Here is a 21902-nt window from a genome sequence, read left to right as displayed (position 1 = left end):
AAAAGTAACAAAAGGAATCGATGTTGCCTCCGGGGTGCTGGTACAGGCTCGAGTGTGCAGCTGTAGAGCGCCTGCACAAAAGGGAAAAAGTATGGTAGCGCAATGTACATTGAGAAACAAAAGTTGTACAAAGAGATTCAATGGCTTTTGGAGGCGCGCGGATGAGAAGGTGAGAAATCAGTTGCTCAATGAGCATGGCGAAGGGAAGGTGAAGAAATTTTGAGGAATTGGCCAGCCAAGGCACTCATTAAAAAGCGGTACGCCGAAACTGGAAATTTCCCAAGTCGACTCTAAGCCCCTCGAAGTAAAAAAATTAGTCGGGTATAGATATGGGGAATTATAGAGCTTTGACGAGGGGTTTGAGGCTTCCGCAGGAAAGATGAAACTCAATGCATCTCGGCCATCGCAGCCTCAAAGCTCGCAAGGGAGGGCTGATCGAAAATCCGTCGAAATGGAGGATCGGAAGGAAATAAATCTTCCGGGTTTGGGTCGACACCCTCGGCCTTCCGAATCACTTCCTTCAAAGCACGTGTGACCACTCCAGCGCGAATCACAAGATCCCGGAGAGAGGATGTATCAAATGGAAGCTTTTGAGCGCGCGAGGAAGGAGTAAGCTGAGGTAAGGTCGAGCTCTCGGGGTGTTGACCGGGCTGAAGAATGTCCAGCACAGATTTAGATTTGGGTGAACCTCTGGAAAGTTGCCTGAGTGGCGAGGCATACAGCTGACTTTCTTGATGTGACGCTGTAATGTTGTGCTTGGACGAAACATTCATGCCTTCTTCATCTGAATCATCAAAACTGAAAGTGAGTGAAGAGGGCGAACCAGGAGGTGAACGACGGTCTTCATCCTCATCGATAGTAGCCAAGTTGACTATACCTTCCGCTTCCTTCCATAGTTCACTCGAGGGCCCACCTAAAAGGCCCAAGACGCTTGCTTGATGTCTCAATCGCTTCAACTCCTCCACCAAAAGTGTAAGTTCTTGCACTTGACCGAACTGGCCTCGAAGGCTCGCTTGGCGCTCCAAAATGGCTTGCGGAACTGTCATGATTTGAGAGGGACCTTCTGACACAGTGGTCTTGGTGTTTTGACTAGGGGTAGCCTCCTCGGCGTCATCTTCAAAGTCGAAATCACTGTCCCAGTCTTCGCTGACCCCTTTACTACCCAGACCCCACGTGCCGAATTTACCAGATGTCTGACGGGAATCATTCGGGGCGATCTCTCGTGCTACGGGCACACTTTGGCTCCGAAGATGGATGGCGGAGGGAACCTTGCGACAGGCCGCTCGGCTTCCTCTGTCAATACCGTTCTGCTTTCCATGCACCGTCCTTGGTCGTGCATCCAAGTCTGACATATCACGATCAGTACGCGACTGCTCCGACCAGTCAAAAATGTTCATCTTTTGGCTCAAGTGCAAGTCTTCGATGGGGGAATCCGACAACATGGCAGGAGGAAGACCAGAGGATCTTTGTTCCGATAAAGGAATGGCCAGGGGAGAGCGAGAGGAAAAACCGTCTGTTTCACCAGGCGGTGATCCAATCATGCTGCATGTTTCTTCGTCATCCCCAGATAGAGACGCGATGCCGTTGATGTGAACAGGGGCTGCAGGGAGAAGGGAATCCGAGAAGAGTGGCGGATCTCTTTCCATACGCGATGCAAATGAACCCCGTGGGAGGAGATCCTCCAGGGTCGTGATTTCCTCATTGCACAGCCGGGTCCCTGCCTTGTCAAACATTGTCTCGATACGCAGACCTTTCAATCCGCTCCCACTGGTCCCACGCGTCCGAATTGAATCCCAGTAATCCGTCATAATATCAGTCTCATACTCATCACCGGAAGTGAACACACGTGTGTCATCAGAGCCGATCACTGTAGAGGAGGGGTCTGATGCCGTGATGGAGTGCCGCTTCGGACGTCGACGTAGAGAGGAGTACGTGTTGCTCTCTGGTCTACAGGAGTGTTGCCAAGTTGACAGAGCAACAGCATCTGAAGTCAGCGGCCGATGCCGCGGGAGGCCAATGTTGTAATCTTGCGACACCGATCGAGGCCCAACAGAAGCGTCTCTCCCGAAGGTGGATAGCGACAGGCCTGGCGGGGACAGAGCTTGCGGTCGACGAAAGACACTGGGATCAGTGATATTCCGTCTTTGCCGGGGTGCTGGAGTTGAGCCTTGGATTGTGTTTTCTAGCTTTGGCAGCTCTGACCTAGGAATGGAAAATGTCCTTCCCTTCACGCGCTTCAACGAGCCACCACGGGGCCGCCCGATAATAGGAGTACCAGATGCGGTCACCGTGTTCACCACAATCTTCTTAGGCTCTACATCATTCAATGAGTAAGAGTGCTTGTGAGCCCGTTTCTCTGGTGGGGGAGTTGGCAAAGGAGTGATTTGGTCCGCATTAGTCTCGGTCTGGAATGGATTACGGAATATCACCGGTGAGGTAGGCACAGACTGGTGGTTTGAAGAAGTATAACCCTTGGTTGTGATGGAAGTTGCCAGGACCAGTGCTGGCAAACTGTCCTGGTCAGAAGTTATTCGGCGCACACTTGAAGCTTTTGTGTTGCTCGCGGGTAGTCTTCGGGCAAGTTTTTCGGAAAACCCCTCTACCCTGGGGAGGAAATATGGCGTCCAATTGTCTTGAGATTCGATTCCGAAATCCTCGATCGCTGGTAACTCGACCGAGTACGGGTCGGAGTACCGTGATTCGAAATCGGACACAGGGGACTGCAACCGCATCGTTTCCGACCGCTGATAGCTGGTGGCCGGTCTGCGCAAGCCCGACATGGGGGACACAGATGTGCTGACAAAGAGAGGATGTATATTGGAATGCTGCGAAGACGTGCGCTTGACAAGTTTGTTGGAAGACCTGCGTTGGCTGTTCGGACGGGGAAAGATTGGGCTCTCAGATCCATTGAAGGACGGTGTTACAGGACTATTGGTCGCGGGACTGTCTGTCTGAAAGGAGGCCATTGATAATCGTCTTAACCAACCGGAGGAAGGTCGGCGCGAGTGCGACTCGGTTGATTCATTTTCAGGAATGCGTAGGGGAGGGTTAGTTAGAGTTTGACCGCGACGACGAAGCCTGGCTGCGCCAAAGGACAGCGATGCTCTTCGTAGGTCCAGCCCTTGGGATTTATTACCCCGCGAACCATCGCTGTCGGTTACATGCTCATTCGGTGCCCAGCCCCCCGCGGGGCTGGGTCGTCCCGATCGAGAGGTTTCGGGCCGAACATCAACTGGGATGGATTCGGTGAGTTTTGGTAGTGATTGATCGTAAGGTAGAGTCTTGCGCCGTAAAAGACTTCGTTTAGTTCGTTCGACCCGACCGAGTGCGAGGCCAGTGGATGCAATGCCGATGGTGCTCAGGGCACAGAGCTGAGCGAACACGTTAGTGCCAAACCACCCTTCCGCCTAGAGGAAATCTTACCGTAGATATGTGCTCCATCCTCAGAGGTCACTGAAAGGAGTGTCAAGCACCCTCCAGCTTAGCTCCGCAGGGTCGAGAATCCGTGTGAGTGACATCCCATATGGTTGCGCAAGCGGGTGGGAGGGGATGCAGAAGGATTCCGGTAATGCAGAAGGAACCCCTTAAAGAAAGGAACGTGGGGGATCAAATATAGCGCAAGGTGATCCAACCCTAGAGAGAGAGAAAAGACAGGGACGATGACGAGAGAGTGTGGAGTTTGGTTTCAACAACAACAACGATTCGGGGATTTTAACGCTAAACTCAGCTTGGGGGATGGGGGGGGGACAAATCGGGTCTACGCTAGGAGCAAGTCAAATATTGTTCAAATTAAGTAGGGAGAAACCTTGGATGGATTAGTTAATTTATTAAACAAAATCCCTAGGAGTTAAGGAGTTAAGGAGCCATATGATATATATTGTATTCACTATTTAGTATGTTGGTGGTTTGTTGTTGTTTATTGTTATTGTTTTCTCTCTTTCCTCTGCTGCATACAAATGTACTAAAGGTTCACATCTTTCTACTCCGACTTCCCCACTCTGACAGAACTTGCAAAGATACCATAAAACCTGAAAAGGCTCTTCAACGGGCAACTACAAGTTGACTTCACGGAACTGCGGACCCCTTGCGGCTCACATTGCATCTGCTCGTGTCCAGACCGAAACTCACTTACATATACGGAGAAGTCCGCGAGTGGGTTCAGTGGCTGTGACCTAAGGGAAATTCGAAAAAAAGGGAAAAAAACAAGCCATACAATTTATGAATTCCCCACATCACTTTCGTCTCGGCTGGCTGAGATCGCGTTGGCCCCCCTCGCCTTCCCAGGATCGTTAGTCTCTCGATCGCAAGGGCCCCAGTGCGGCCGATCTGTGCCCACCGGTTGGACGAACCGTTCCCAAGGAAAAACAAAAAAAAAAAACAAAACAGGGCCATCTTCTACCTGTTAGCCTTCTGTCCAATGGTTTCTGAAACAATTAAGGCCCCAATCCCCATAAACTCTGGGCATAACAACGGGCATAAAATCCCGATCGTGGGGCATATGTCTACCAGTTTCACAAGTTCAACTTTTCTCGAAGCCGGACATCCACTCGATCCGTTCTTTCAAGCGCTGATCCCTACCAAATGCTCGTCTCCCTTGGAAAACAAATAAAGAAAAAGAAAACTTGATGGGGTCCGCTTAGGGATGCTCGGAACCCAAATGTTAGGAACTTCCTTGGCATGAGAGCTTCGATTCATATCGTCATACCCTCCACTTTTCGCCAAATGAAAGGGGGAACCTAACGTGGGTCAAACGCGTCTGTCGGTTCTTCCTACCGAGTTAAGGCCTTCTACCCAGCCAGATGGGCGATTGAGCTGGAGCCAATTTGAAGCGCACCAAACACATGCCGCTTCTGCAGATAAGAAATTTTCTGCATCGGTTTCCTTTCCTCCACTGGTTTGGGTCCGATCGAACTCATGTGAGCCCTGTTCGGTTCTGATCTTCAGGCTTTTAGAATGATTGGCAAGGCTTTCATCCTGGTTGCTGGCCAAGTTTTCGTTGTTTAATTGAATGGCTGATAAGCTTCCGAGAGCTTTGTTGACGTGTTAACCCATCAACGTGGTACAGTCACCTGCAGGTGATCTATGTTAGTCCCGACCTTGTACACCCACTAAGCGCTTGATAAGAAATCAACTCCGGTCATATCGGTCTTGTCTGCGTCCTGCAGGCAGGAACCGGGTAACCCCTGCACCACTTGCTGTCATTTTCTCTTGTGTTTCCTATACACCGTTGAGGTGGTCCATGTGGACTCTTCCGTTTCCTGAAGCTAAAGTGACCATAGAAGTTATTTAATAATATGCGATTATTTGGAGCTCAGAGATGTGACCCTGGGTACGTCTGGATATTGCGGAAATGAGATACAGTGATCCATAAAATTATGATGAAAAATGATTACATTTGGCAGGAGCCACCGGAACCAACTGTGGAGAGCCGTTTTCTGTAACCGTCCAGCTACGACTAGAATGGATTTCCGGTATTTTCGATAAATGATCTTCCTTTCATTTACTTGTACATCGCAAGTAATTTTGGGATTTAGAGTTTCTCTATGTACTACCAAGGTTCATGTTCATCTTCTAGTATAAGAAAATAATCTTGATCTACGTGTATGTACGGAGTATAGTGTTACCATCAGAAGAGTTTATGCTTATATTCCTACAGATTGACACATCGTGCAAGCAGAAACATATCAATTCAAGCATCCCTGTATATCATGAAACATAGCTGTAGCTCAGAATCACCCGGTGTTCTCACAATTGTCTCCTAAAGACACCTATTGGAGCTCAATTGATCATTATTGATCTTCTTAGAATTCCAGCTTAAGGCAAATACTTCATAAAGCGACACACGCGGTTGTGCGATAAGATCATGTGATCTTATCGATAAGGCCTCGAAAAACACGCCACTTTCTGGCCTTTTAGCGTTACCCCAGATAGCTCGAAGCATTTGGAAAGTGTGCCTCATCGCAAACTCGTGAACTTCTCTCCCTCTTTTGGTTAGAGCAATTTCATCATGGAGGCAGAACTGCAGGCTAAGATTGCTGGCCTAGACCATGTCATTTCCGAATACTCTGTGGTATGCATGTGAAGATATCTCCGTTCTTGGTGGGAGCTAATGATGGCCAGGGCTACTTGACGCATGCTTCCAACCTCTATGTGGAGGATACCAACTCCCCATCGCCCCTTGTGGAAGCCGCAGAAACAGTTACGGAATTGTTGGTCTCTGCCTCGGGAGACTTCTCCACCCAGAACCGCGATGCAATTGTCAATTTGGTGGAAAAATTCATTACATCATTGAGCGCCTCCAATGGCGATTCGGAGCGCCGGCAGATGCCCTTCGCGGCCAAGAGGCTCGACCAGACTATCAATGTTGGCGCGCAGCGGAACATGTCCTCAACCCTAGGATTGACTGGCAACAATGTGGACTTGGAGTCCGCCAATGCCCGGAAAGTGGAGTCTCGCGTGGATAAGAAGAAGCTGGAGAAGGCCGAGCGCAAGATCAGAGCCAAGCAGGAGAAGAAACAAATGAAGACGGTTACCTACGAGGCTTCTCGCCTGATCAACCAGCCAGATGAAACCATGTCATATGAGGAATTCTTTATGGCTGTCAATCCGCTGCAGCTGGGCTCGGACTCTCAGTCTAAGAGCAAGGACATCAAGCTGGAAAATCTTGATATCTCTATTAGCGGTCTGCGTATTCTGACGGACGCTAATTTGACCCTTGCCTTCGGTCGGCGATATGGTCTGGTTGGTCAGAACGGTATCGGAAAGTCTACCTTGTTGCGCGCTTTGAGTCGCAGAGAAGTTGCAGTTCCCAGCCATATCTCAATTCTTCACGTCGAGCAAGAGGTAAAACCCTATATGCCCCAATCGGCAAATTTGCTAATACTGACGATTATCTCAAGATCACGGGTGACGATACACCCGCACTCCAGGCTGTGTTGGACGCAGACGTGTGGCGGAAACACCTCCTGGCTGAACAAGAGGTGAGCTTTTTCTTTGGGACATCTTCCATCGGTTTACTAAAAGGGAAATTGGTAGAAAATCTCAAAACAACTATCTGCCATCGAGGAGGAGCGATCTTCTCTGGCGGACACATCCAAGGATGCTGCTCGCTTAGACCAAGAACGGGAGGGCTTGGACATCACCTTGAGCGATATTTATTCCAAGCTCTCTGAGATGGAATCCGATAAGGCAGAGTCTCGGGCGGCCAGTATCTTGGCTGGTCTTGGTTTCTCCCAAGAAAGACAGCAGTTTGCCACTAAGACATTCTCTGGAGGTTGGAGAATGCGTCTTGCACTGGCCCGAGCCCTCTTCTGTGAACCGGATCTGTTGCTTCTTGACGGTAGGCTGTTGACTTTCGAACGCGCAGGGGAACTACGTCGCTAACCTTCTCATAGAACCTTCAAACATGTTGGATGTTCCATCTATCACCTTCTTGGCTAATTACCTCCAGGGATACCCTAGTACAGTGCTGGTCGTTTCTCACGACCGAGCGTTCCTCAACGAAGTCGCCACAGATATTGTTCACCAGCACTCGGAGAGACTGGATTACTACAAGGGAGCTAACTTCGGTGGGTTTCAATGAAAACACAGACCCCATGATGTGGCTAACGTATAATATAGAATCGTTCTACGCGACGAAGGAAGAGCGAAGAAAGACTGCCAAGCGTGAATATGAGAAGCAAATGGCCGAGCGGGCACACTTGCAAGGTAAGGCACTTCTTCCTTAATTTATATTGAATGCTAACCCGCTGCAATCAGCTTTCATTGACAAATTCCGATACAATGCCGCCAAATCATCGGAAGCCCAGTCCAGAATCAAGAAGCTTGAGCGCATGCCAGCTCTTGAAGCGCCTGAGAGCGAATACACTGTCCACTTCCAATTCCCCGAGGTCGAAAAGCTTTCGCCACCTATTGTACAAATGACGGATGTTTCGTTCGGCTACACCCCAGAAAGACCTCTTCTCAAGGAGGTCGAGCTCGATGTTCAACTGGATTCACGTATTGGAATTGTTGGACCCAACGGTGCTGGTAAGACTACAGTACTCAAATTGCTCACCAATCGACTCCAACCCACCAAGGGATTGATCTCTACACACTCGAGACTGCGCATTGGGTTCTTCGCTCAACACCACGTTGATGCTCTCGACATGAACTCCAGTGCCGTGAGCTTCATGGCCAAAGCCTACCCCGGCAAGTCCGACGAAGAGTATCGAAGACACCTGGGCGCGTAAGTTCTGACCCTGATCGGGATTTATATCACTTGACTCTGACAATTTGTTCGCATTATAGCTTCGGTATCACTGGTATGACTGGTCTGCAACGGATGGAGCTTCTGTCTGGAGGTCAGAAGTCTCGTGTTGCCTTCGCCTGCTTGTCTCTGACTAACCCTCATATTCTGGTTCTTGACGAGCCTTCCAACCACTTGGATATCGAAGGTATGGACGCGCTTTCTGAAGCGCTCCAGCGTTTCGAGGGTGGTGTGGTCATGGTTTCCCACGACGTGACAATGTTGCAGAAGGTTTGCAAGAGTCTTTGGGTCTGCGATAAGGGAACCGTCACCAAGTTCGACGGTGATGTGAATGCATATAAGAAGATGATCACCGCACAGGCTGATGAAGCCGGTGTTGTGGCTAAGCACTAAGCTTAATCTTCAGATCATTGACAATTCCAAGTCAGTGAGAATTAGAAATGACTATATGTCTTTACTTGCTCTTTAATACCGTAGACTGTGCTTAATCTATATTTTCAGTAGAACAAATTGATGATTGATTGCCTCCAGTCTGGTGGGTCCTCGTTATCGGGTTATCGGGTTATCGGGTTATCGGATTATCGGATTATCGTGCTGGAACCCCAGATCTCTCTTCCTTCCTTCTCAGCAGCTTTCTCAACAGCTCGAGCTAGTCAATCACTGACAGTCTATACGGGCAGCCACAAAACATGGCCTTAAGGGAGGATTTGGAGAATTCGGGCCCTAGTGCTCCCCTGCTTGCCCCCACCGACGCCTCTCCTGACTTCCGCGACGACGACGAGATTCCGGACTCCGAGCTAAGCTATTCGGGGGGATGGTTTATATGGATTTTAACATTTTCCGCTGGTATAAGTGGCCTTCTTTTCGGCTATGAGTACGTGAAAATCTTCACGACGCGCAGTGTTGGTGGCTAATGACCTTTTGAATTAGTACCGGCGTTATATCCTCTACCCTCGTGACTATTGGCTCCGATCTATCCAATCGACCGTTGACTACGTTCGATGAGAGTCTCATAACATCATGCACCAGTCTATTTGCATTAATTGCGAGTCCCTTCACGGGTATCCTGGCTGACAGATATGGTCGCCGGAGCGTCATACTCGTCGCAGATATCCTGTTTGCGCTAGGGGCGTTAACCCAGGCGTTCACCAGTAGAGTATGGTGTATGATTGTTGGCCGCAGTATTGTCGGCCTTGCCGTTGGTAGTGCGAGTGCTGTCACTCCCTTGTTCGTATATCATCTTGTGCGGATAATAATAAAATGTTAACATTCCCGACCCAGATATATTGCAGAGGTTGCACCATCTCATGCAAGAGGACGGCTTGTCACAATCATGTGTCTCTTGATAACCGGCGGTCAAGTGGTCGCCTACATTGTGGGCTGGTTATTTTCCCAAGCCAATGGAGGCTGGCGCTGGATCGTCGGCCTCGGGGCAGCGCCGGCTATCCTCCAGTTCGCCTTTCTTTTGGTCTTGCCAGAAACTCCACGATGGCTCATTCAAGCGGGACATGCTTCTCAGGCCGTGGCAGTCTTGAATAAGATTTACCAGGAATGTCCTGAATGTGATCGCGTCGTTCTTCGAGTCTTGCGCGATATTACAGGGGAATCGATCCAAGAAACAGCAGAAATGGACCGAGGTAAAGCCTCCAGCACGAACTCACGGTGGCTTCATGATGCTTTGCAGCGAGCTCAGGATCTGTTTTACAACGGAGGAAACAGAAGAGCTCTGATAATCGCGGTGATGCTTCAGGGTCTTCAACAACTATGTGGGTTCAACAGCTTGATGTACTTCTCGGGGATCATCTTTCAGACTCTCTCATTCTCATCCCCGACGTTGACATCACTGACTGTCGCGGTGACCAACTTCGTGTTCACTCTTCTTGCATTCGCATTTATCGATAGGATTGGCCGCCGTCGCATATTACTCTATTCGATACCGGTGATGGCCCTAGCACTGATCATGTGCGCTGTTTCCTTCTCCTCGCTGGACATTCCATGGGGCTCTCAGCCTTCAGGGCACCAAGATGATGCTGATCACCACACCATTTATCCCTTGCTGATACTGCTCTGCCTCACTGTGTATACAGCAGCGTATGCATTTGGACTTGGTAATGTCCCGTGGCAGCAAGCGGAGCTGTTCCCGTTAAATGTGCGGTCGATGGGATCTGGTCTGGCAACTGCTACAAACTGGGGTTCTAATTTCATTGTCGGGCTCACTTTCCTGCCGATGATGGAAGTGATGTCTCCAACATGGACCTTTGTTGTTTACGCTGGAGTATGTGCTGTGGGATGGGTAGCTGTTCACAAGATTTATCCAGAGATGAGTGGACTTGGCCTCGAAGAAGTCAAGGATTTATTAGTCAATGGTTGGGGGGTGGAAGAGAGCCTGAGAAGAATTGATATGTACGGGGTAAAACGTTGAAGATATGAAAAGTCATCATCGACTTTCCTCCTCTCACCTTCTCTATTTTCAATCCACTCGAAACTCCATCCTCACGTACTGAACAGATCACACTCACCACCCTACTTCCTCACCTTTTCACATTTCCACGTTTTCACATTCGACAGCTCTCTCATTCCATCATGCTACACCAAAAAAATCTCTGGCAGGTCCATGGACTAGGCCTGGCTCATACGCATTCATCATCTCTCAGCACTGTATACGCCCCAACTGATCAACCTCAAGTATATACGATCCTTCGAGCAACCATGAAAAACGGAACTGAGCTGGCAGTCAGTCAAAAAATGAGAAGTCCTCTACTTGATCTCCCAAATGAGGTAAGCAAGCCCTTGAAAGTGAATAGAAATACGGACTAATAAATGGTTTTCTCAGATCCTTCAGATCATCGCAAGCCTTCTGCCTCATGACTGTGATGTCGTTCGATTTGCCCTGGCGTGCAAAGAAACCAAGACTAGAATCTTGGGTCGAGAAGGCCCCAACGCTGAATTCTGGCGAACTCGCTTCGTGCAAAAATACGATGTACCCAAGGAACGAACTTCATACGAGTTGTTGATGGAATATCAGACTCGTTCAATCGTGCTTCGCCAAGAGATCGACTTCCAGCAAAATAACTTTGCACAGCAGGATCTATGGCTCCAAGTCATACAAACCATGCTGTATGAGGTATTGAGTCTTCCTTTGCAGATAGGAACTATGTCGAAGACCTATGAACGAATTCGTGAGGCAATTCGATGCTCGCGATTTCTGAGCCGACCCAAAGTAAAGAGAAGAAAATACTCGGAACATTTTTGCGCCATCCAACTGGTTAGTAATACTCTGGAATGAGATGACCCAGAAGAAAGAGACATCTATAATTCTGATCATATTTGTCTAGTGCCTGACTGCCCTTTCTCTGGACTCAACAGTCTCTCCCGCTGGCTATCGAACCGATTACAATATCGACGTTGTATATTCCTACACTATCGAGCCCAATGGACCCTTCATTGGACATGAGAATTTGAACCTCACCGGGCTTTTGCAGATGCGCAATTTTTGGACGAGACACCTCCTGAGCTCCGCAGAAGGGACATTTTACAACTCGTTCTCGAACCTGGCCGATGACCTCAAGCCCAAGGGCCGAAAGATGGACGGATCCAAGTCCACACACCTGAGTCACTCCTGGATCGGCTACTATTGTGAGTCTCTGACATCAACCTCTGCCTCATCTGTGGTCTAACAATCTTTCCGTTACAGCTTGCCTTCACCCTATCCCCAGTACACTCGAAGAACTGCAACGTCGGCAGACCTGTGCTGACCTCGATACACACTGGGATCAGGTTGATATTCTGGTAAGATTTTTGATTTATGTACCCGGGAAATTGGGAATTCAAGATCTAATGCATTTAGTCGCTGGAGATTGAATCACAGTCAGACGAAGGCTACTGGCCTTCGGAATTCGATGTGCTCATCCCTCGACTCGAAGGCCCTGGTATCAAGCGCTTTTACTTTGCTGGCCACCAGAATACGCTTGGCGCAAGCATTGGTGCAGCCAACCCCATGTTTGGGTTTATGGAGCCAATTGAGACTCACTACGGCGGGTTCCCTGGTTGGTCTCGCATTTGCTTTGTCATCTATGAGAAGCTAGAATGTCACGAACAAATAACCGGGCTCTTGGCGTTGTCTCGATGGGTTCACGGGTATGAGGCTGTTGTCATCCCTGGGGGAAGGATTATGCTGGGGTGGTGGATGGATATGAAAAATATCAGTGGTCGAGGTCCGTTTATTTTCTGGGATGTGTGAAAGCTGGACATCCGTACAAACTGCATATACGTAGCGCGCATTTGATTTTCCCTCCTGAAGGGGTTGCATGGCGTTTCGCGCTGGCATGGATGTCTACGTACATCGAAAGTTTATACCAAAAAAGAGTAAGCAAATTTCGGCACAATTTTTGTGACGGAGGGAATAAATGATTTGAGAGGAAAATTAGCTACTCTTCAATGTCCTTGACTTTCTCCCACTGGCCCTTGAGGTTCTCCTTCCACAAGCTGACCTTGTTGTCACCGCCACTAACTGCCAGGATGTTGCCGCTGAGGCTCCAGCTGACACGCCACAGTACGGTGTCGAATTCAAGGGTTTGGCTGGTCCACTGACCAGGGCTGGAAACGTCCGAGGTCCAGATGCGAACGGTCTTATCTTGCGAAGCTGAGGCGATGTAGGACTTAGACAAAATGCTTGGTGACCAGGCCACATCACGGACCCAGTCTGAGTGGCCCTCCAAGGTTTGAATGGGGTTGTAGGATTTGGATTCAGGGCTGATAGCGTAGGTTAGCATAGATCAACGTATTCACACACTTGACCAGAAGTGGCGGGAAGGAGATGTACTTGTAGTCCCAAATCTTAACCAGGTTATCGCTTCCTCCAGTCACAAATCGTCTCTGTTGGCCCGGTCCTGGGTTGGCGCTGATCAAGCTGCCAGCAAAAGCTGCGGGAGCCCAGCTGATGGAGTTAACACCCATGCCGTGAGCATGGAAAGTCTGGTGGGTCCAGTTGTTGTCGCGGAATTCGAGAACACTTGCCTGGCCATCAGAAGAAGCACAGGCAAGGAGACAGCCACTCTCATGAGGAGCCCAAGATACCATATTCACAGAAGCGGTGTGGAGGGAGAAATCGAAGACCTTGGTCCATGTGCTTCCACCAGCGGGAGAGGTCGCATTCTGGGGCTGCTCTCGCCAGATCAAGACCTTTCCATCGTATGATGAGGAGGCCAGGATTGTGCCGAATTTGGGGTGTGCCTGGATGTAGACAGAGTCAGTTGAATGGCGCAAAACAACGTTGGATTGTATTTCTACTCACCCAAGCAACACACCAGACCGCGCCTTCATGGCTGGTTATATCAAAGTCAGGTTAGTGGCTGTGCTTGTTGTGTATTTCACAATTCCAGAACAGGCTCACCCCTTAAGAGTTTCGACCAAGCGGTGCGATTCCCCCTCAATCTCGAAGATCTTTATCGTTTTATCAGACGAGCAAGTCGCCAATCTACGGCCATAGTAGTCCAGACCGGCATCGTGCTACAATTGAAACCCCGTGGTCAGCCAGATCATCTCTATCTGCCAAGTTGGAGCTGCAAGGCGGGCAATTGGCCCCGTCCGGTGGACACGGTACATACAATCATGTCTTCATGCCCGGAATTCGTGATTACCTGGGCGGCCGCCTAGATCACAAGATATTAGCATGCAGAGGTAAATACGAGTTGATTCACATGGAGCTTACCATTGTGTCGAAGGTTGCTAGAGGATTTATTAACAGATGGAGGACCTAATGCGAGAGCTTGCGGGTTCAAGGCCACAACAACCTCCGGCTTATCTCTTATCTGAGCACTGACTCAGCAGGTCACGTTGACTCCCCACGCTTTCTAGGTTTGGAGAGATCTTATATATTATATATGGAAAAAGATGATAAATGAGAAATAGTCCATTCATATTCGTACATTAAATAAGAGTAAGCTCCATCCCCACGCCCACCCATGATCCAACAGCATGGAGCCGAGGGAAAGAAAACAGAAATAAACAAAAGAATCCAACCCAGTCCCTAAAAAAAGTCCAGAGAATTGATTACATTGCATAGAATTCACCTGAACAAGAAAAAATCCTCGATTGATAGCAAGATAGAAACCTAAGTCGTCGAGACTGAAACCACCAGGATTATCTCATGTATGTCCATTGATCTTTTTTTTTTGAAGCAAGTCATGCTGCAATGTACCCGAACCTGACTGTCTTGTTGTATAACCGTAAGACGAAAAGAAAAGAAGAAAGGGCAAATGTGGAGTGAGGGGATTGGTTGTCGGAAAGGGGTTAATAGATAGTTTGGGAGTAAAAGATCAGCGGGCCAGGTGATACATTGAGATTATGCTGGAAGAAAATGACAACAAAAAGTCTAGCCAAAACGGCCGACGGGGATATCGTGACGGTGGAGGTCTTTCGACCATTGGGGTGTGAGTTTGTCTCGCTCATAAAGGAAGCCGCAGTTATGGCAGAGAGACTAAATAGAAACCAGTCAGATACAGCAAGAAACCTATCATCATCGAGGTCAACTTACCCGTGGACCATCTGGACCATCTCGCACGGCCCAAACAGCTGCGCCCCAAACCATACAATTGCTGCAGCGCCAGCTTTGCCGTTCCCTAGAAAATTGATATGTCAGTATTCATTTTAACGAACAAGGTCCAAGGGTTCCGTACCATTCAGAAAGGGTACCACCACCTCCACCATAACCAGCTCCTGAGCCTGTGTCAGGAGTGCCGCGGCCACCAGGAGTGCCTCCCCTGCCCAACGGACTGATACTGCGGAATCGACGCTTGCGCTTGTTTCGCTCTCCCCTGCCAAGAGGTGTTTCACTGTCGAGATCAAAGTATCCACTGCTCTGTCGAGAAGCATCTGGGGTGATACCTGTTGTGGAAGAAAATCGGGCAGTTTCTCGCCGCAGACGCCGAATTTGCCGTTCCCGGTCTCCTTCTCGTCTCTCAATTTCATCCTTAGACAAGGTTTCCACCTTGGGCTCCCATTCTTCGCCCAGGGTCTCAGGATCATATCGCCAGCCAGCTTCAACACCATTTGCGGCCTGGTTATCGATCTCATTTCCATAACCATTGATCCCACTGACAAGGCCACCGCTTTCACAAACCTCTTTCTTCAGCTTCAACACCGCTTCGTAAATGCCATGCGAAATGGCACTGACCCATTCACCGTTCAGACCGAGATCGGCACAGGTGGTTTTCGCAAAGTGTTCAGCCATGCCTGGAGGGTGGAGTAGTGACCACTCAAATCGGTCGGTGTAGAGCTTGTTTTGAAGATTGATATTGAGATTTATCAGGCACCGGTAAGCGTCATCTGGGTTGAGAACGCTGTCATTGACGAGTGCCTCTTTAGTAGCAGTGATTATTGCTCCATTAGGACGGTTATCCGGAGTTGCGCCATTTGTGGCAGCCGGAGTCATGGATGCATCTCGCGAGGTCTCAGTCTGTGGAGGCCCAGTTGGTGCAGGAATATGGGAGCTTTGGAATAAAGGATGCAATGCAACACCGGCGTACTCTTCCAATTGCTGTCTGATCTGGTTGCTGATGGTCATTGTCGTTGCTTGAGGGTTGGGAAGATCTAGATCGCGCACGAAGCCAATGGCAAACTCTTCTGGCGTAGCCAATGCTTCATGAAGATTCCAAAGAAAAGTATCCTTGATCCTGAACGGCGGAAGATGGTCCGGCCTGCGGTAAGCAGGAAGTGTTGGGTTGATGCTGGGATCCATAACGCCGCGCGGGAGGGGGAAGGGTTCGAGAGGTTGGTGTCCAACAACTTCCACATCAATTCGGATAGGAATCAGTGTCATAGGCAGCTGTGCTTGGATCTGAAGTTGCTCGGCACATCTAACGGCGGGCAAATTGAGATTAGCAGGATGTTTGGTTTTTCGGGTCCATGGCAAAATGGGGTCTGGCAATTCTTTCTCGGGCGATTTGCCCGCCATCAATCCGACTGAAGATCTTCTCCACAGATATTCATTGTCTGAAGAATTGAGGAGAGACGGAAGACTGTAGGTATGCATATTTGCAGAGAGGGAAGTACGCATTAAAGGAAGGAGTGGTGAACAGAAGATCAAAAGGAAGGTTACAAAGGTGTAGCCGTATGTAGTCAAGAAGAGAGCCAGATAAAGGAGGAGTAAACATCGAGAGTAGAGATACTTACGCCGGCCTGAGCATTCGTTTGATCATCCATTCGCGGAACACACCCTGGACTTCCACTGGCGCATGTGCTTCCTTGCCTAGCTTTTCTGGCACTGACATAAGACCAGCAGCCGATTCCTCACGACGCAGGCTTCTCAATCCAGTAGGTCGCCGTGGTCCATCACTTTCATCAAAATCGTCATCATCAAACCCATCTTCAGCGTAATTAATGGCAGTGGTGCCGCGCTTAGTTGTTCGAGGAGTTGGGCCAGTTTGCACAGGGTAGACGGGTGTGAGGAGCGCATTTCCATACTGCCGAACTCGCGGAGGATATGTCGTGATATATCCTCTAAGAGGGGACATGTTGGCGATCTAGTTCGACAAATACATGCCCCTTCGCGAGGGATTTCGAGCCGCAAGATTTCGCGTCAGTCAATGGGCGCCAACGAAGATTGATCACAACCGATGGATCAACTAGATATTAGAAGCACAAATCAGTGGAAGCTATTGTATGATCTCAAAAAGATCTTAAATAGCCAAAAATGGGTTGGAAAATGATGAAATTGAAGCCAGTGGAACGGGATGCTTTTGCGCTGTCGCGTTTTCCCGATCCAGCAAAGCCCATTCCACTATCACGTGATTACGAAGCGCCTAATTATAAAGGCATAAACTACATGCAGTAACTATCAACCTTAGTCGCGAGCTCCTTTGCAATTATGGCAAATAGAATGATACTGGAATATTAAAGAGGGATCAATCCGTTTGTTGGTCCACTGGCACATTGAAAGAGGGTTGTGTTTTAGGGCATGTCCAACTATAGAGAACAATCAAGGGTGTAAAAAGACGCCAAATTGCAAAAGTACGCCCGTCCTGTCAAGGAGAAGAAAAGACAAAATGGCACAGTGGGCCATTAGACATGTGTAAATAAACAAGAAATAATTCAAGATAGAAACCACAGAGTAACAGAGATAACGAAGATCAACATGGGAAGCTAGGGTGATCTGGGTATAGGTACAGATGCAGACAGAACGAATTCAGAATTATCAACGAAGCCCAATGACACTCTGCAGGAAAATGTTAGTTGCAAGAATCAAATAATCAAGGGATTTAGTTCCATTCTTACCATTTCCAGAGTCCAGACCCGTCGAATCCACACCTTGACTTGCCCTTCAACGCCTTCAACATCATCCAGATCAACACCTTCCCACCAGCATCGTCGAGCGGGTTTTCTCCAGAAAAGTAGGAGCTTCTGGGCCATTCCGACGGCATTGTTATTCGACATGTCCCCCCGGATGTCAGTCCGGAGCTTTGCCAATGCAAGGCTGCAAATGACGGCCTTGTTGGGTTCCGGAGCTCGATGACCCCATCGATCGTCGCGATCAAATCCACTATTTGAGAAAATGAGACGAAAAGCGGACAAAAAGGCAAAGAATGGTATAAACTTACCCGGCAGTCAACATTTCGATCAGATGTTGCTCAGTAGAGCCGAGCTCTTCGCTTTTGCGCAAGCCAGAGAAAATGCCATCCTGTTTCAAGAGCGCCCGGCCAGCGGCCCGCTTAACTTCAAGCATCTCCTCGTGTCCGATGTCTGATCGCGGTGGGATCACGTAAAAGTCAAGATCCTCACGGAGGACAATGATCCCAGCACGATCCTGGAGCATGTCACGCGCGGAGTTTTGCATTACATCCGGCACTTCCAGTTCAGGGGATGTCGATTCCGAATGCAGCGAGGCCGGAATAGATTGAGCAACAGAGCGAAAGAAATCCAGCATGTACTGAAGTGAGGCGGGATCATACTGAAATATGTCAGGTCGGGCGTCTTATCAGTAAAACATGCGCGAACTGCTACTTACATCAACTGGGTAAATGTCGCCTTCGTGAAAACCGCCCATATGTCCATCAGGAAGGAGACCATTAGGGAATAAAGAGAGTAGTACAAACTCCGGCAGGGTCAACAATTCATCGCGGGATAGTGTAAATCGAGTGCCCCTTAATCGCTGTCAGCATCACGACCAAATGTTCTGGGGAAAGGTAGCTCTTACCGGAGGTCGAGAGTAATATGCTCATCTCCACCGATATCTATATGTGCAGAAGATGTTAGCACAGTATAAATTTGCCCAGTCTATCGCGTCACACTCGTACCCCCCAGTGTGTTAATCGGCGGTCCCCCAGTCTGCTGAACCTGGGTAATGATGCTCGAAGCACCTCCAGCTGCGGCCATCACGTAGGTGAATGATTCAAGTGGGCTGTAGCCTTCGGTGTATGGCGGCGGCGGTTCCCCGTCGTCGGAGTTTTTCCCAGGTCCGTCTCCCTTGGGATCGGAGAAGCTAGCTTTGGTGTCTGCGACAACTGACGATGAAGGAGCTGGATCGATAGGGTCCTCAACGGGCGGCGCAAAGGCTGGGAGAGATGCAGGTCCCGAATCGGCGGCCTTCGGCTGATTGGTGTTGAAGGCAAAGTCGAGTGAGGAGAAGGGTGGAGGGCTAACAGGAGAACTAGCAGATGCTTCGGGATGGGAGTGCGGCGGGGGTGCGCTGTAATAGTCGTCAACCGGAAGGGAGTCGGTACGAGGACTTGCTGGCGCCGTGGTTAATGAACGCCCTGGGCGTATTTCTTGCGACACGTTGCTACTACAGAGGAATCAGGACTCAATGCCGACGGTTGATCTGATGGGTTCCAGACTTACAACCCCAAAGGGTCTGTTTGTATGTCGATCAGGAGGCGGGATGGTGGAGGGATCCACCGAGAATTCCAGTTGTTATTTATCTATGAGTGAGCGATTAAACGATCAAATTCATTCCAATGGCAACTAAGTTGGTGAATCAGTTGTTGTTTGGGCGATGGGGGGGGGGGGGGGAGTTGAGAAAGGAAGATTAGGAGGGCGCTTAGTCGCTCAAGCCTGGCGGTAAGTCGCCCGCATTGATCATTTCAACGCCACTGTATGTAGCTGTGCAGCTTTATGTATCTAAACTTGAGAAAGCTACTGCAATGGTTGGTGATTGGATTCTAAATAACTTAATATTTCTCAATATTTTAAAATTGGGCTGGGAGATATTTGTTTACGGTGTAACTAGCAGCATCAGATCTAGACCTTACGGTCCACATAGCTCTGAATGACTCCCTCTAGAGTAGGCTCGTACTCCTTCAGTGTCACCTTATCTCCCTCCAGGATAGTGTTGGCTTGAACAAAGACCTTCCGAGGAACCTTATTTTTCATAACAACCTCACGCACCTGTGTTCCCCACCAGCTGTCCACAGCTGTGATCTCGTCATATAGAGCCTTACCTGCTTGAACATCCGCTGTACTCTTGTAAACATGGAGTTTCTGCAAGTATTTCTCCACAACAGGCCGTCCGTGGGTTAGAATCTTAGACCGATCCAGATGAATCTCCAGATCCGAGAGATCATTTTTGGTGTATGACAATTTGACAAAGTCATCACCCGCACTGAGGAAAGTGCGGAGAATGCTGTAACGAGCTTGCATATGAGCCTGTCCCCACTTTTGAGTCTTAGGGTCCCAGAATTCCAATGCAACCAGACCGGCACGAGCCATTTGCAGGTAGGCGGCGAAGAGGACGTCACCAGCTTCGTTGTTGATATCTTCAGTGCCGTCCCCAAATCCAAAGATCTTCAGGATTTCAAAATCACATCCCAGCACCATTGCCACGCACTCAGCACGGCATTCTTCATATGATCCAGCAATGGCCCCGAACACCGAGCTCCATGTTTGCCCGGGCTTGTACCAGCTTGCAACGGGCTTTTTTGTCACAGGGCTGATTGGAGGGCTGGAGATATCAAAGTTGTATTCACCAGGGGCAGTCTCCTGCAACAGTTTGCCAGTTCCGTGGCCGAGCAACTCATGGATACCAACCTGAACTTCAAAGGCAGGATCACGGCACCGGCGGTAAACCTCCAGATCTGTCTCGGCAATGAAAGGAATGGGCTCGTTGGGTGCTTTCGCACTCAGAACATTGCCTAGGGACACATTCTTAAAACCCAGGTTCTGGCGGATATCATCGTAGTTGGGCAGATTAATTCCAGCAGGAATCCCCGAACCCGCAAAGCTGAGAACCTCGAGGGAGGTAAAATCAGGGCTGAGGAACTTATCCTTCTCGAAGTCTTCACCCCAGGGCAATTTGGGAATCATACTCTCGGCACTGTCTACCAGTGCACCGAATGCCCGGGTTCGTTCCATGTTAACCTAACCGCGTCAGCAAGATACGTGAACAGCAAGAAAATTGCCAACCTTACCAAAGCAATTAAGCCTTCCCATTCTCCTCGCACTCCATGGGGGTCACGATAAGTCTCCACGAAGCCAAGGTTTGTCTCCAAAACAGGCTTTTGATCCTTCACCCAGATGCGCTGGCTCTCTTTGAACGCCTCAATAGATCCGGTACCGAATGTGCGAGCGTAAGACTCTAACATGCGCTTCTGGTTATCATTCGCCGCGTTGCGCTCTGCCTGCTTGATTGAGTGGGAAATTTTGGCCATTTCCTCCAGGTAATCCCCAAAGACAAGGCGCACTGTTTTCCCTTCCAAGCTTCCGCCCAGCTCAAAGGTATCCATATCTCCGAGATCGCGATCTCTTGCCGGGGGATTGGAAATCCCTGATGCAATTAAGAGCTCAAAGTCACCCGATGTCGTCTTGCGAATTCTTGTGTTCTCCAATGCCAGGCCCTTCTTTTCCATCAGGTTTCCAATGGTGGTAATCTCATCCTTGGAGATAGTAGGCGAATCAGGATAATATGTGGTCATGTGTCCACTTGTGGGGTAACCAAGGTGCATCATCGACTGCTCACTAGTCTCGTAGATACCCCCTCCGGTGGTGTTCGCTTTCTGGAAAGCTGCCTTTGTTTCAGGTGTGATGGATGCTAGCGCCTCTAGGGCAGAGAGGGGCAGGCGGGGAATGAACTTGGAGTCACCAAAGCCTTTGTAGTTACCGCAGTTACCCAAGAACTGAGCGGCATATTCGAGGAAGAAACGGAGATGTTCATTGCTAACTTCGGTCTTCTGGGCCAAGCTGTTCCAGTCGCCATTGCAAGCCTGATGGAGGGAGATGATGAAATCGTAGATGGGTTCGGATTCTGGGGAGACCTGACGCAACGTGACACGAGTTCCTTGAAATGCCGCTCTGTGAAATGGTACTCCGACGTTAGTTCAATTCCGCGCTTCATATAATCCGGGTGGGGCATACCGGCTCATATAGTGGGCATATCTTCTGAGGGATTCATCCTGGAGGGAATCGAAGTGTGACTTGATTTCCAGTCTGACCACCGAGGGAGGCGAGTCAGCCAGATAGTGCTGCTTGACGTTGTTATCCATGGCGGGCGCTTGAGGTGAGGAAGAGAAGTGTTTGGGGAACACCAATAATCGGTGAGAGCAATGGAGGGGTAACGGAGGTAAACCGGAGCTCCGGCTAAGCGATAAACGCGGCGCAAATCCACGCAGCAAGTACATATGGGGATGCAAAGGTCAAGGTAGCTAATGACATGTTGGAAAAGAAA

General features: G+C 49.3%; 8 protein-coding genes across 8 annotated transcripts; 3 read left to right on the top strand and 5 right to left on the bottom strand.

The window, feature by feature from the left end:
• Nucleotides 1–386: 386 nt before the first annotated feature.
• On the bottom strand, nucleotides 387–3441 carry N7520_010703 (uncharacterized protein; the record flags this gene model as incomplete). Its single annotated transcript, XM_057144636.1, has 2 exons — nucleotides 387–3371; nucleotides 3424–3441. The coding sequence occupies 2 exons, from the start codon at nucleotides 3439–3441 to the stop codon at nucleotides 387–389; spliced, it is 3003 nt and encodes a 1000-aa protein (XP_056990390.1).
• Nucleotides 3442–6007: 2566 nt separating this feature from the next.
• Nucleotides 6008–8641, top strand: N7520_010702 (putative AAA family ATPase GCN20; the record flags this gene model as incomplete). Its single annotated transcript, XM_057144635.1, has 8 exons — nucleotides 6008–6070; nucleotides 6121–6843; nucleotides 6900–6980; nucleotides 7036–7339; nucleotides 7395–7568; nucleotides 7621–7707; nucleotides 7759–8227; nucleotides 8290–8641. The coding sequence occupies 8 exons, from the start codon at nucleotides 6008–6010 to the stop codon at nucleotides 8639–8641; spliced, it is 2253 nt and encodes a 750-aa protein (XP_056990389.1).
• Nucleotides 8642–8937: 296 nt separating this feature from the next.
• On the top strand, nucleotides 8938–10658 carry N7520_010701 (putative MFS myo-inositol transporter; the record flags this gene model as incomplete). The annotated part of the gene is made up of 3 exons (XM_057144634.1): nucleotides 8938–9122; nucleotides 9179–9475; nucleotides 9530–10658. Coding segments are annotated over 3 exons (1611 nt in total), but the record flags the coding sequence as incomplete, so codon positions are not given.
• A 299-nt stretch (nucleotides 10659–10957) lies between these two features.
• Nucleotides 10958–12488, top strand: N7520_010700 (uncharacterized protein; the record flags this gene model as incomplete). The annotated part of the gene is made up of 5 exons (XM_057144633.1): nucleotides 10958–11026; nucleotides 11082–11513; nucleotides 11584–11884; nucleotides 11943–12037; nucleotides 12096–12488. 5 exons carry the CDS (start codon nucleotides 10958–10960, stop codon nucleotides 12486–12488), a joined length of 1290 nt encoding a protein of 429 aa, XP_056990387.1.
• Nucleotides 12489–12675: 187 nt separating this feature from the next.
• sec13 (GTPase-activating protein SEC13) lies at nucleotides 12676–13961 on the bottom strand (the record flags this gene model as incomplete). The annotated part of the gene is made up of 6 exons (XM_057144632.1): nucleotides 12676–13000; nucleotides 13041–13480; nucleotides 13542–13572; nucleotides 13641–13756; nucleotides 13855–13899; nucleotides 13959–13961. The coding sequence occupies 6 exons, from the start codon at nucleotides 13959–13961 to the stop codon at nucleotides 12676–12678; spliced, it is 960 nt and encodes a 319-aa protein (XP_056990386.1).
• A 660-nt stretch (nucleotides 13962–14621) lies between these two features.
• Nucleotides 14622–16761, bottom strand: N7520_010698 (putative RSC complex subunit Sfh1; the record flags this gene model as incomplete). The annotated part of the gene is made up of 4 exons (XM_057144631.1): nucleotides 14622–14726; nucleotides 14784–14868; nucleotides 14926–16104; nucleotides 16421–16761. 4 exons carry the CDS (start codon nucleotides 16759–16761, stop codon nucleotides 14622–14624), a joined length of 1710 nt encoding a protein of 569 aa, XP_056990385.1.
• A 680-nt stretch (nucleotides 16762–17441) lies between these two features.
• Nucleotides 17442–18997, bottom strand: N7520_010697 (putative general stress response protein Whi2; the record flags this gene model as incomplete). Its single annotated transcript, XM_057144630.1, has 6 exons — nucleotides 17442–17462; nucleotides 17522–17786; nucleotides 17845–18194; nucleotides 18252–18387; nucleotides 18441–18477; nucleotides 18541–18997. Coding segments are annotated over 6 exons (1266 nt in total), but the record flags the coding sequence as incomplete, so codon positions are not given.
• A 486-nt stretch (nucleotides 18998–19483) lies between these two features.
• Nucleotides 19484–21855, bottom strand: N7520_010696 (dipeptidyl-peptidase III; the record flags this gene model as incomplete). Its single annotated transcript, XM_057144629.1, has 3 exons — nucleotides 19484–20599; nucleotides 20650–21529; nucleotides 21593–21855. 3 exons carry the CDS (start codon nucleotides 21853–21855, stop codon nucleotides 19484–19486), a joined length of 2259 nt encoding a protein of 752 aa, XP_056990383.1.
• Between the last annotated feature and the right edge of the window lie 47 nt (nucleotides 21856–21902).

The sequence above is a fragment of the Penicillium odoratum genome, assembly GCF_028828045.1.
Source record: "Penicillium odoratum strain IBT 22623 chromosome Unknown utg000008l_segment0_segment0, whole genome shotgun sequence".
Lineage (NCBI taxonomy): Eukaryota > Fungi > Ascomycota > Eurotiomycetes > Eurotiales > Aspergillaceae > Penicillium > Penicillium odoratum.
Note: the sequence above shows the minus strand (reverse complement) of the source record. Positions and strands in the feature narration are given on the sequence as shown.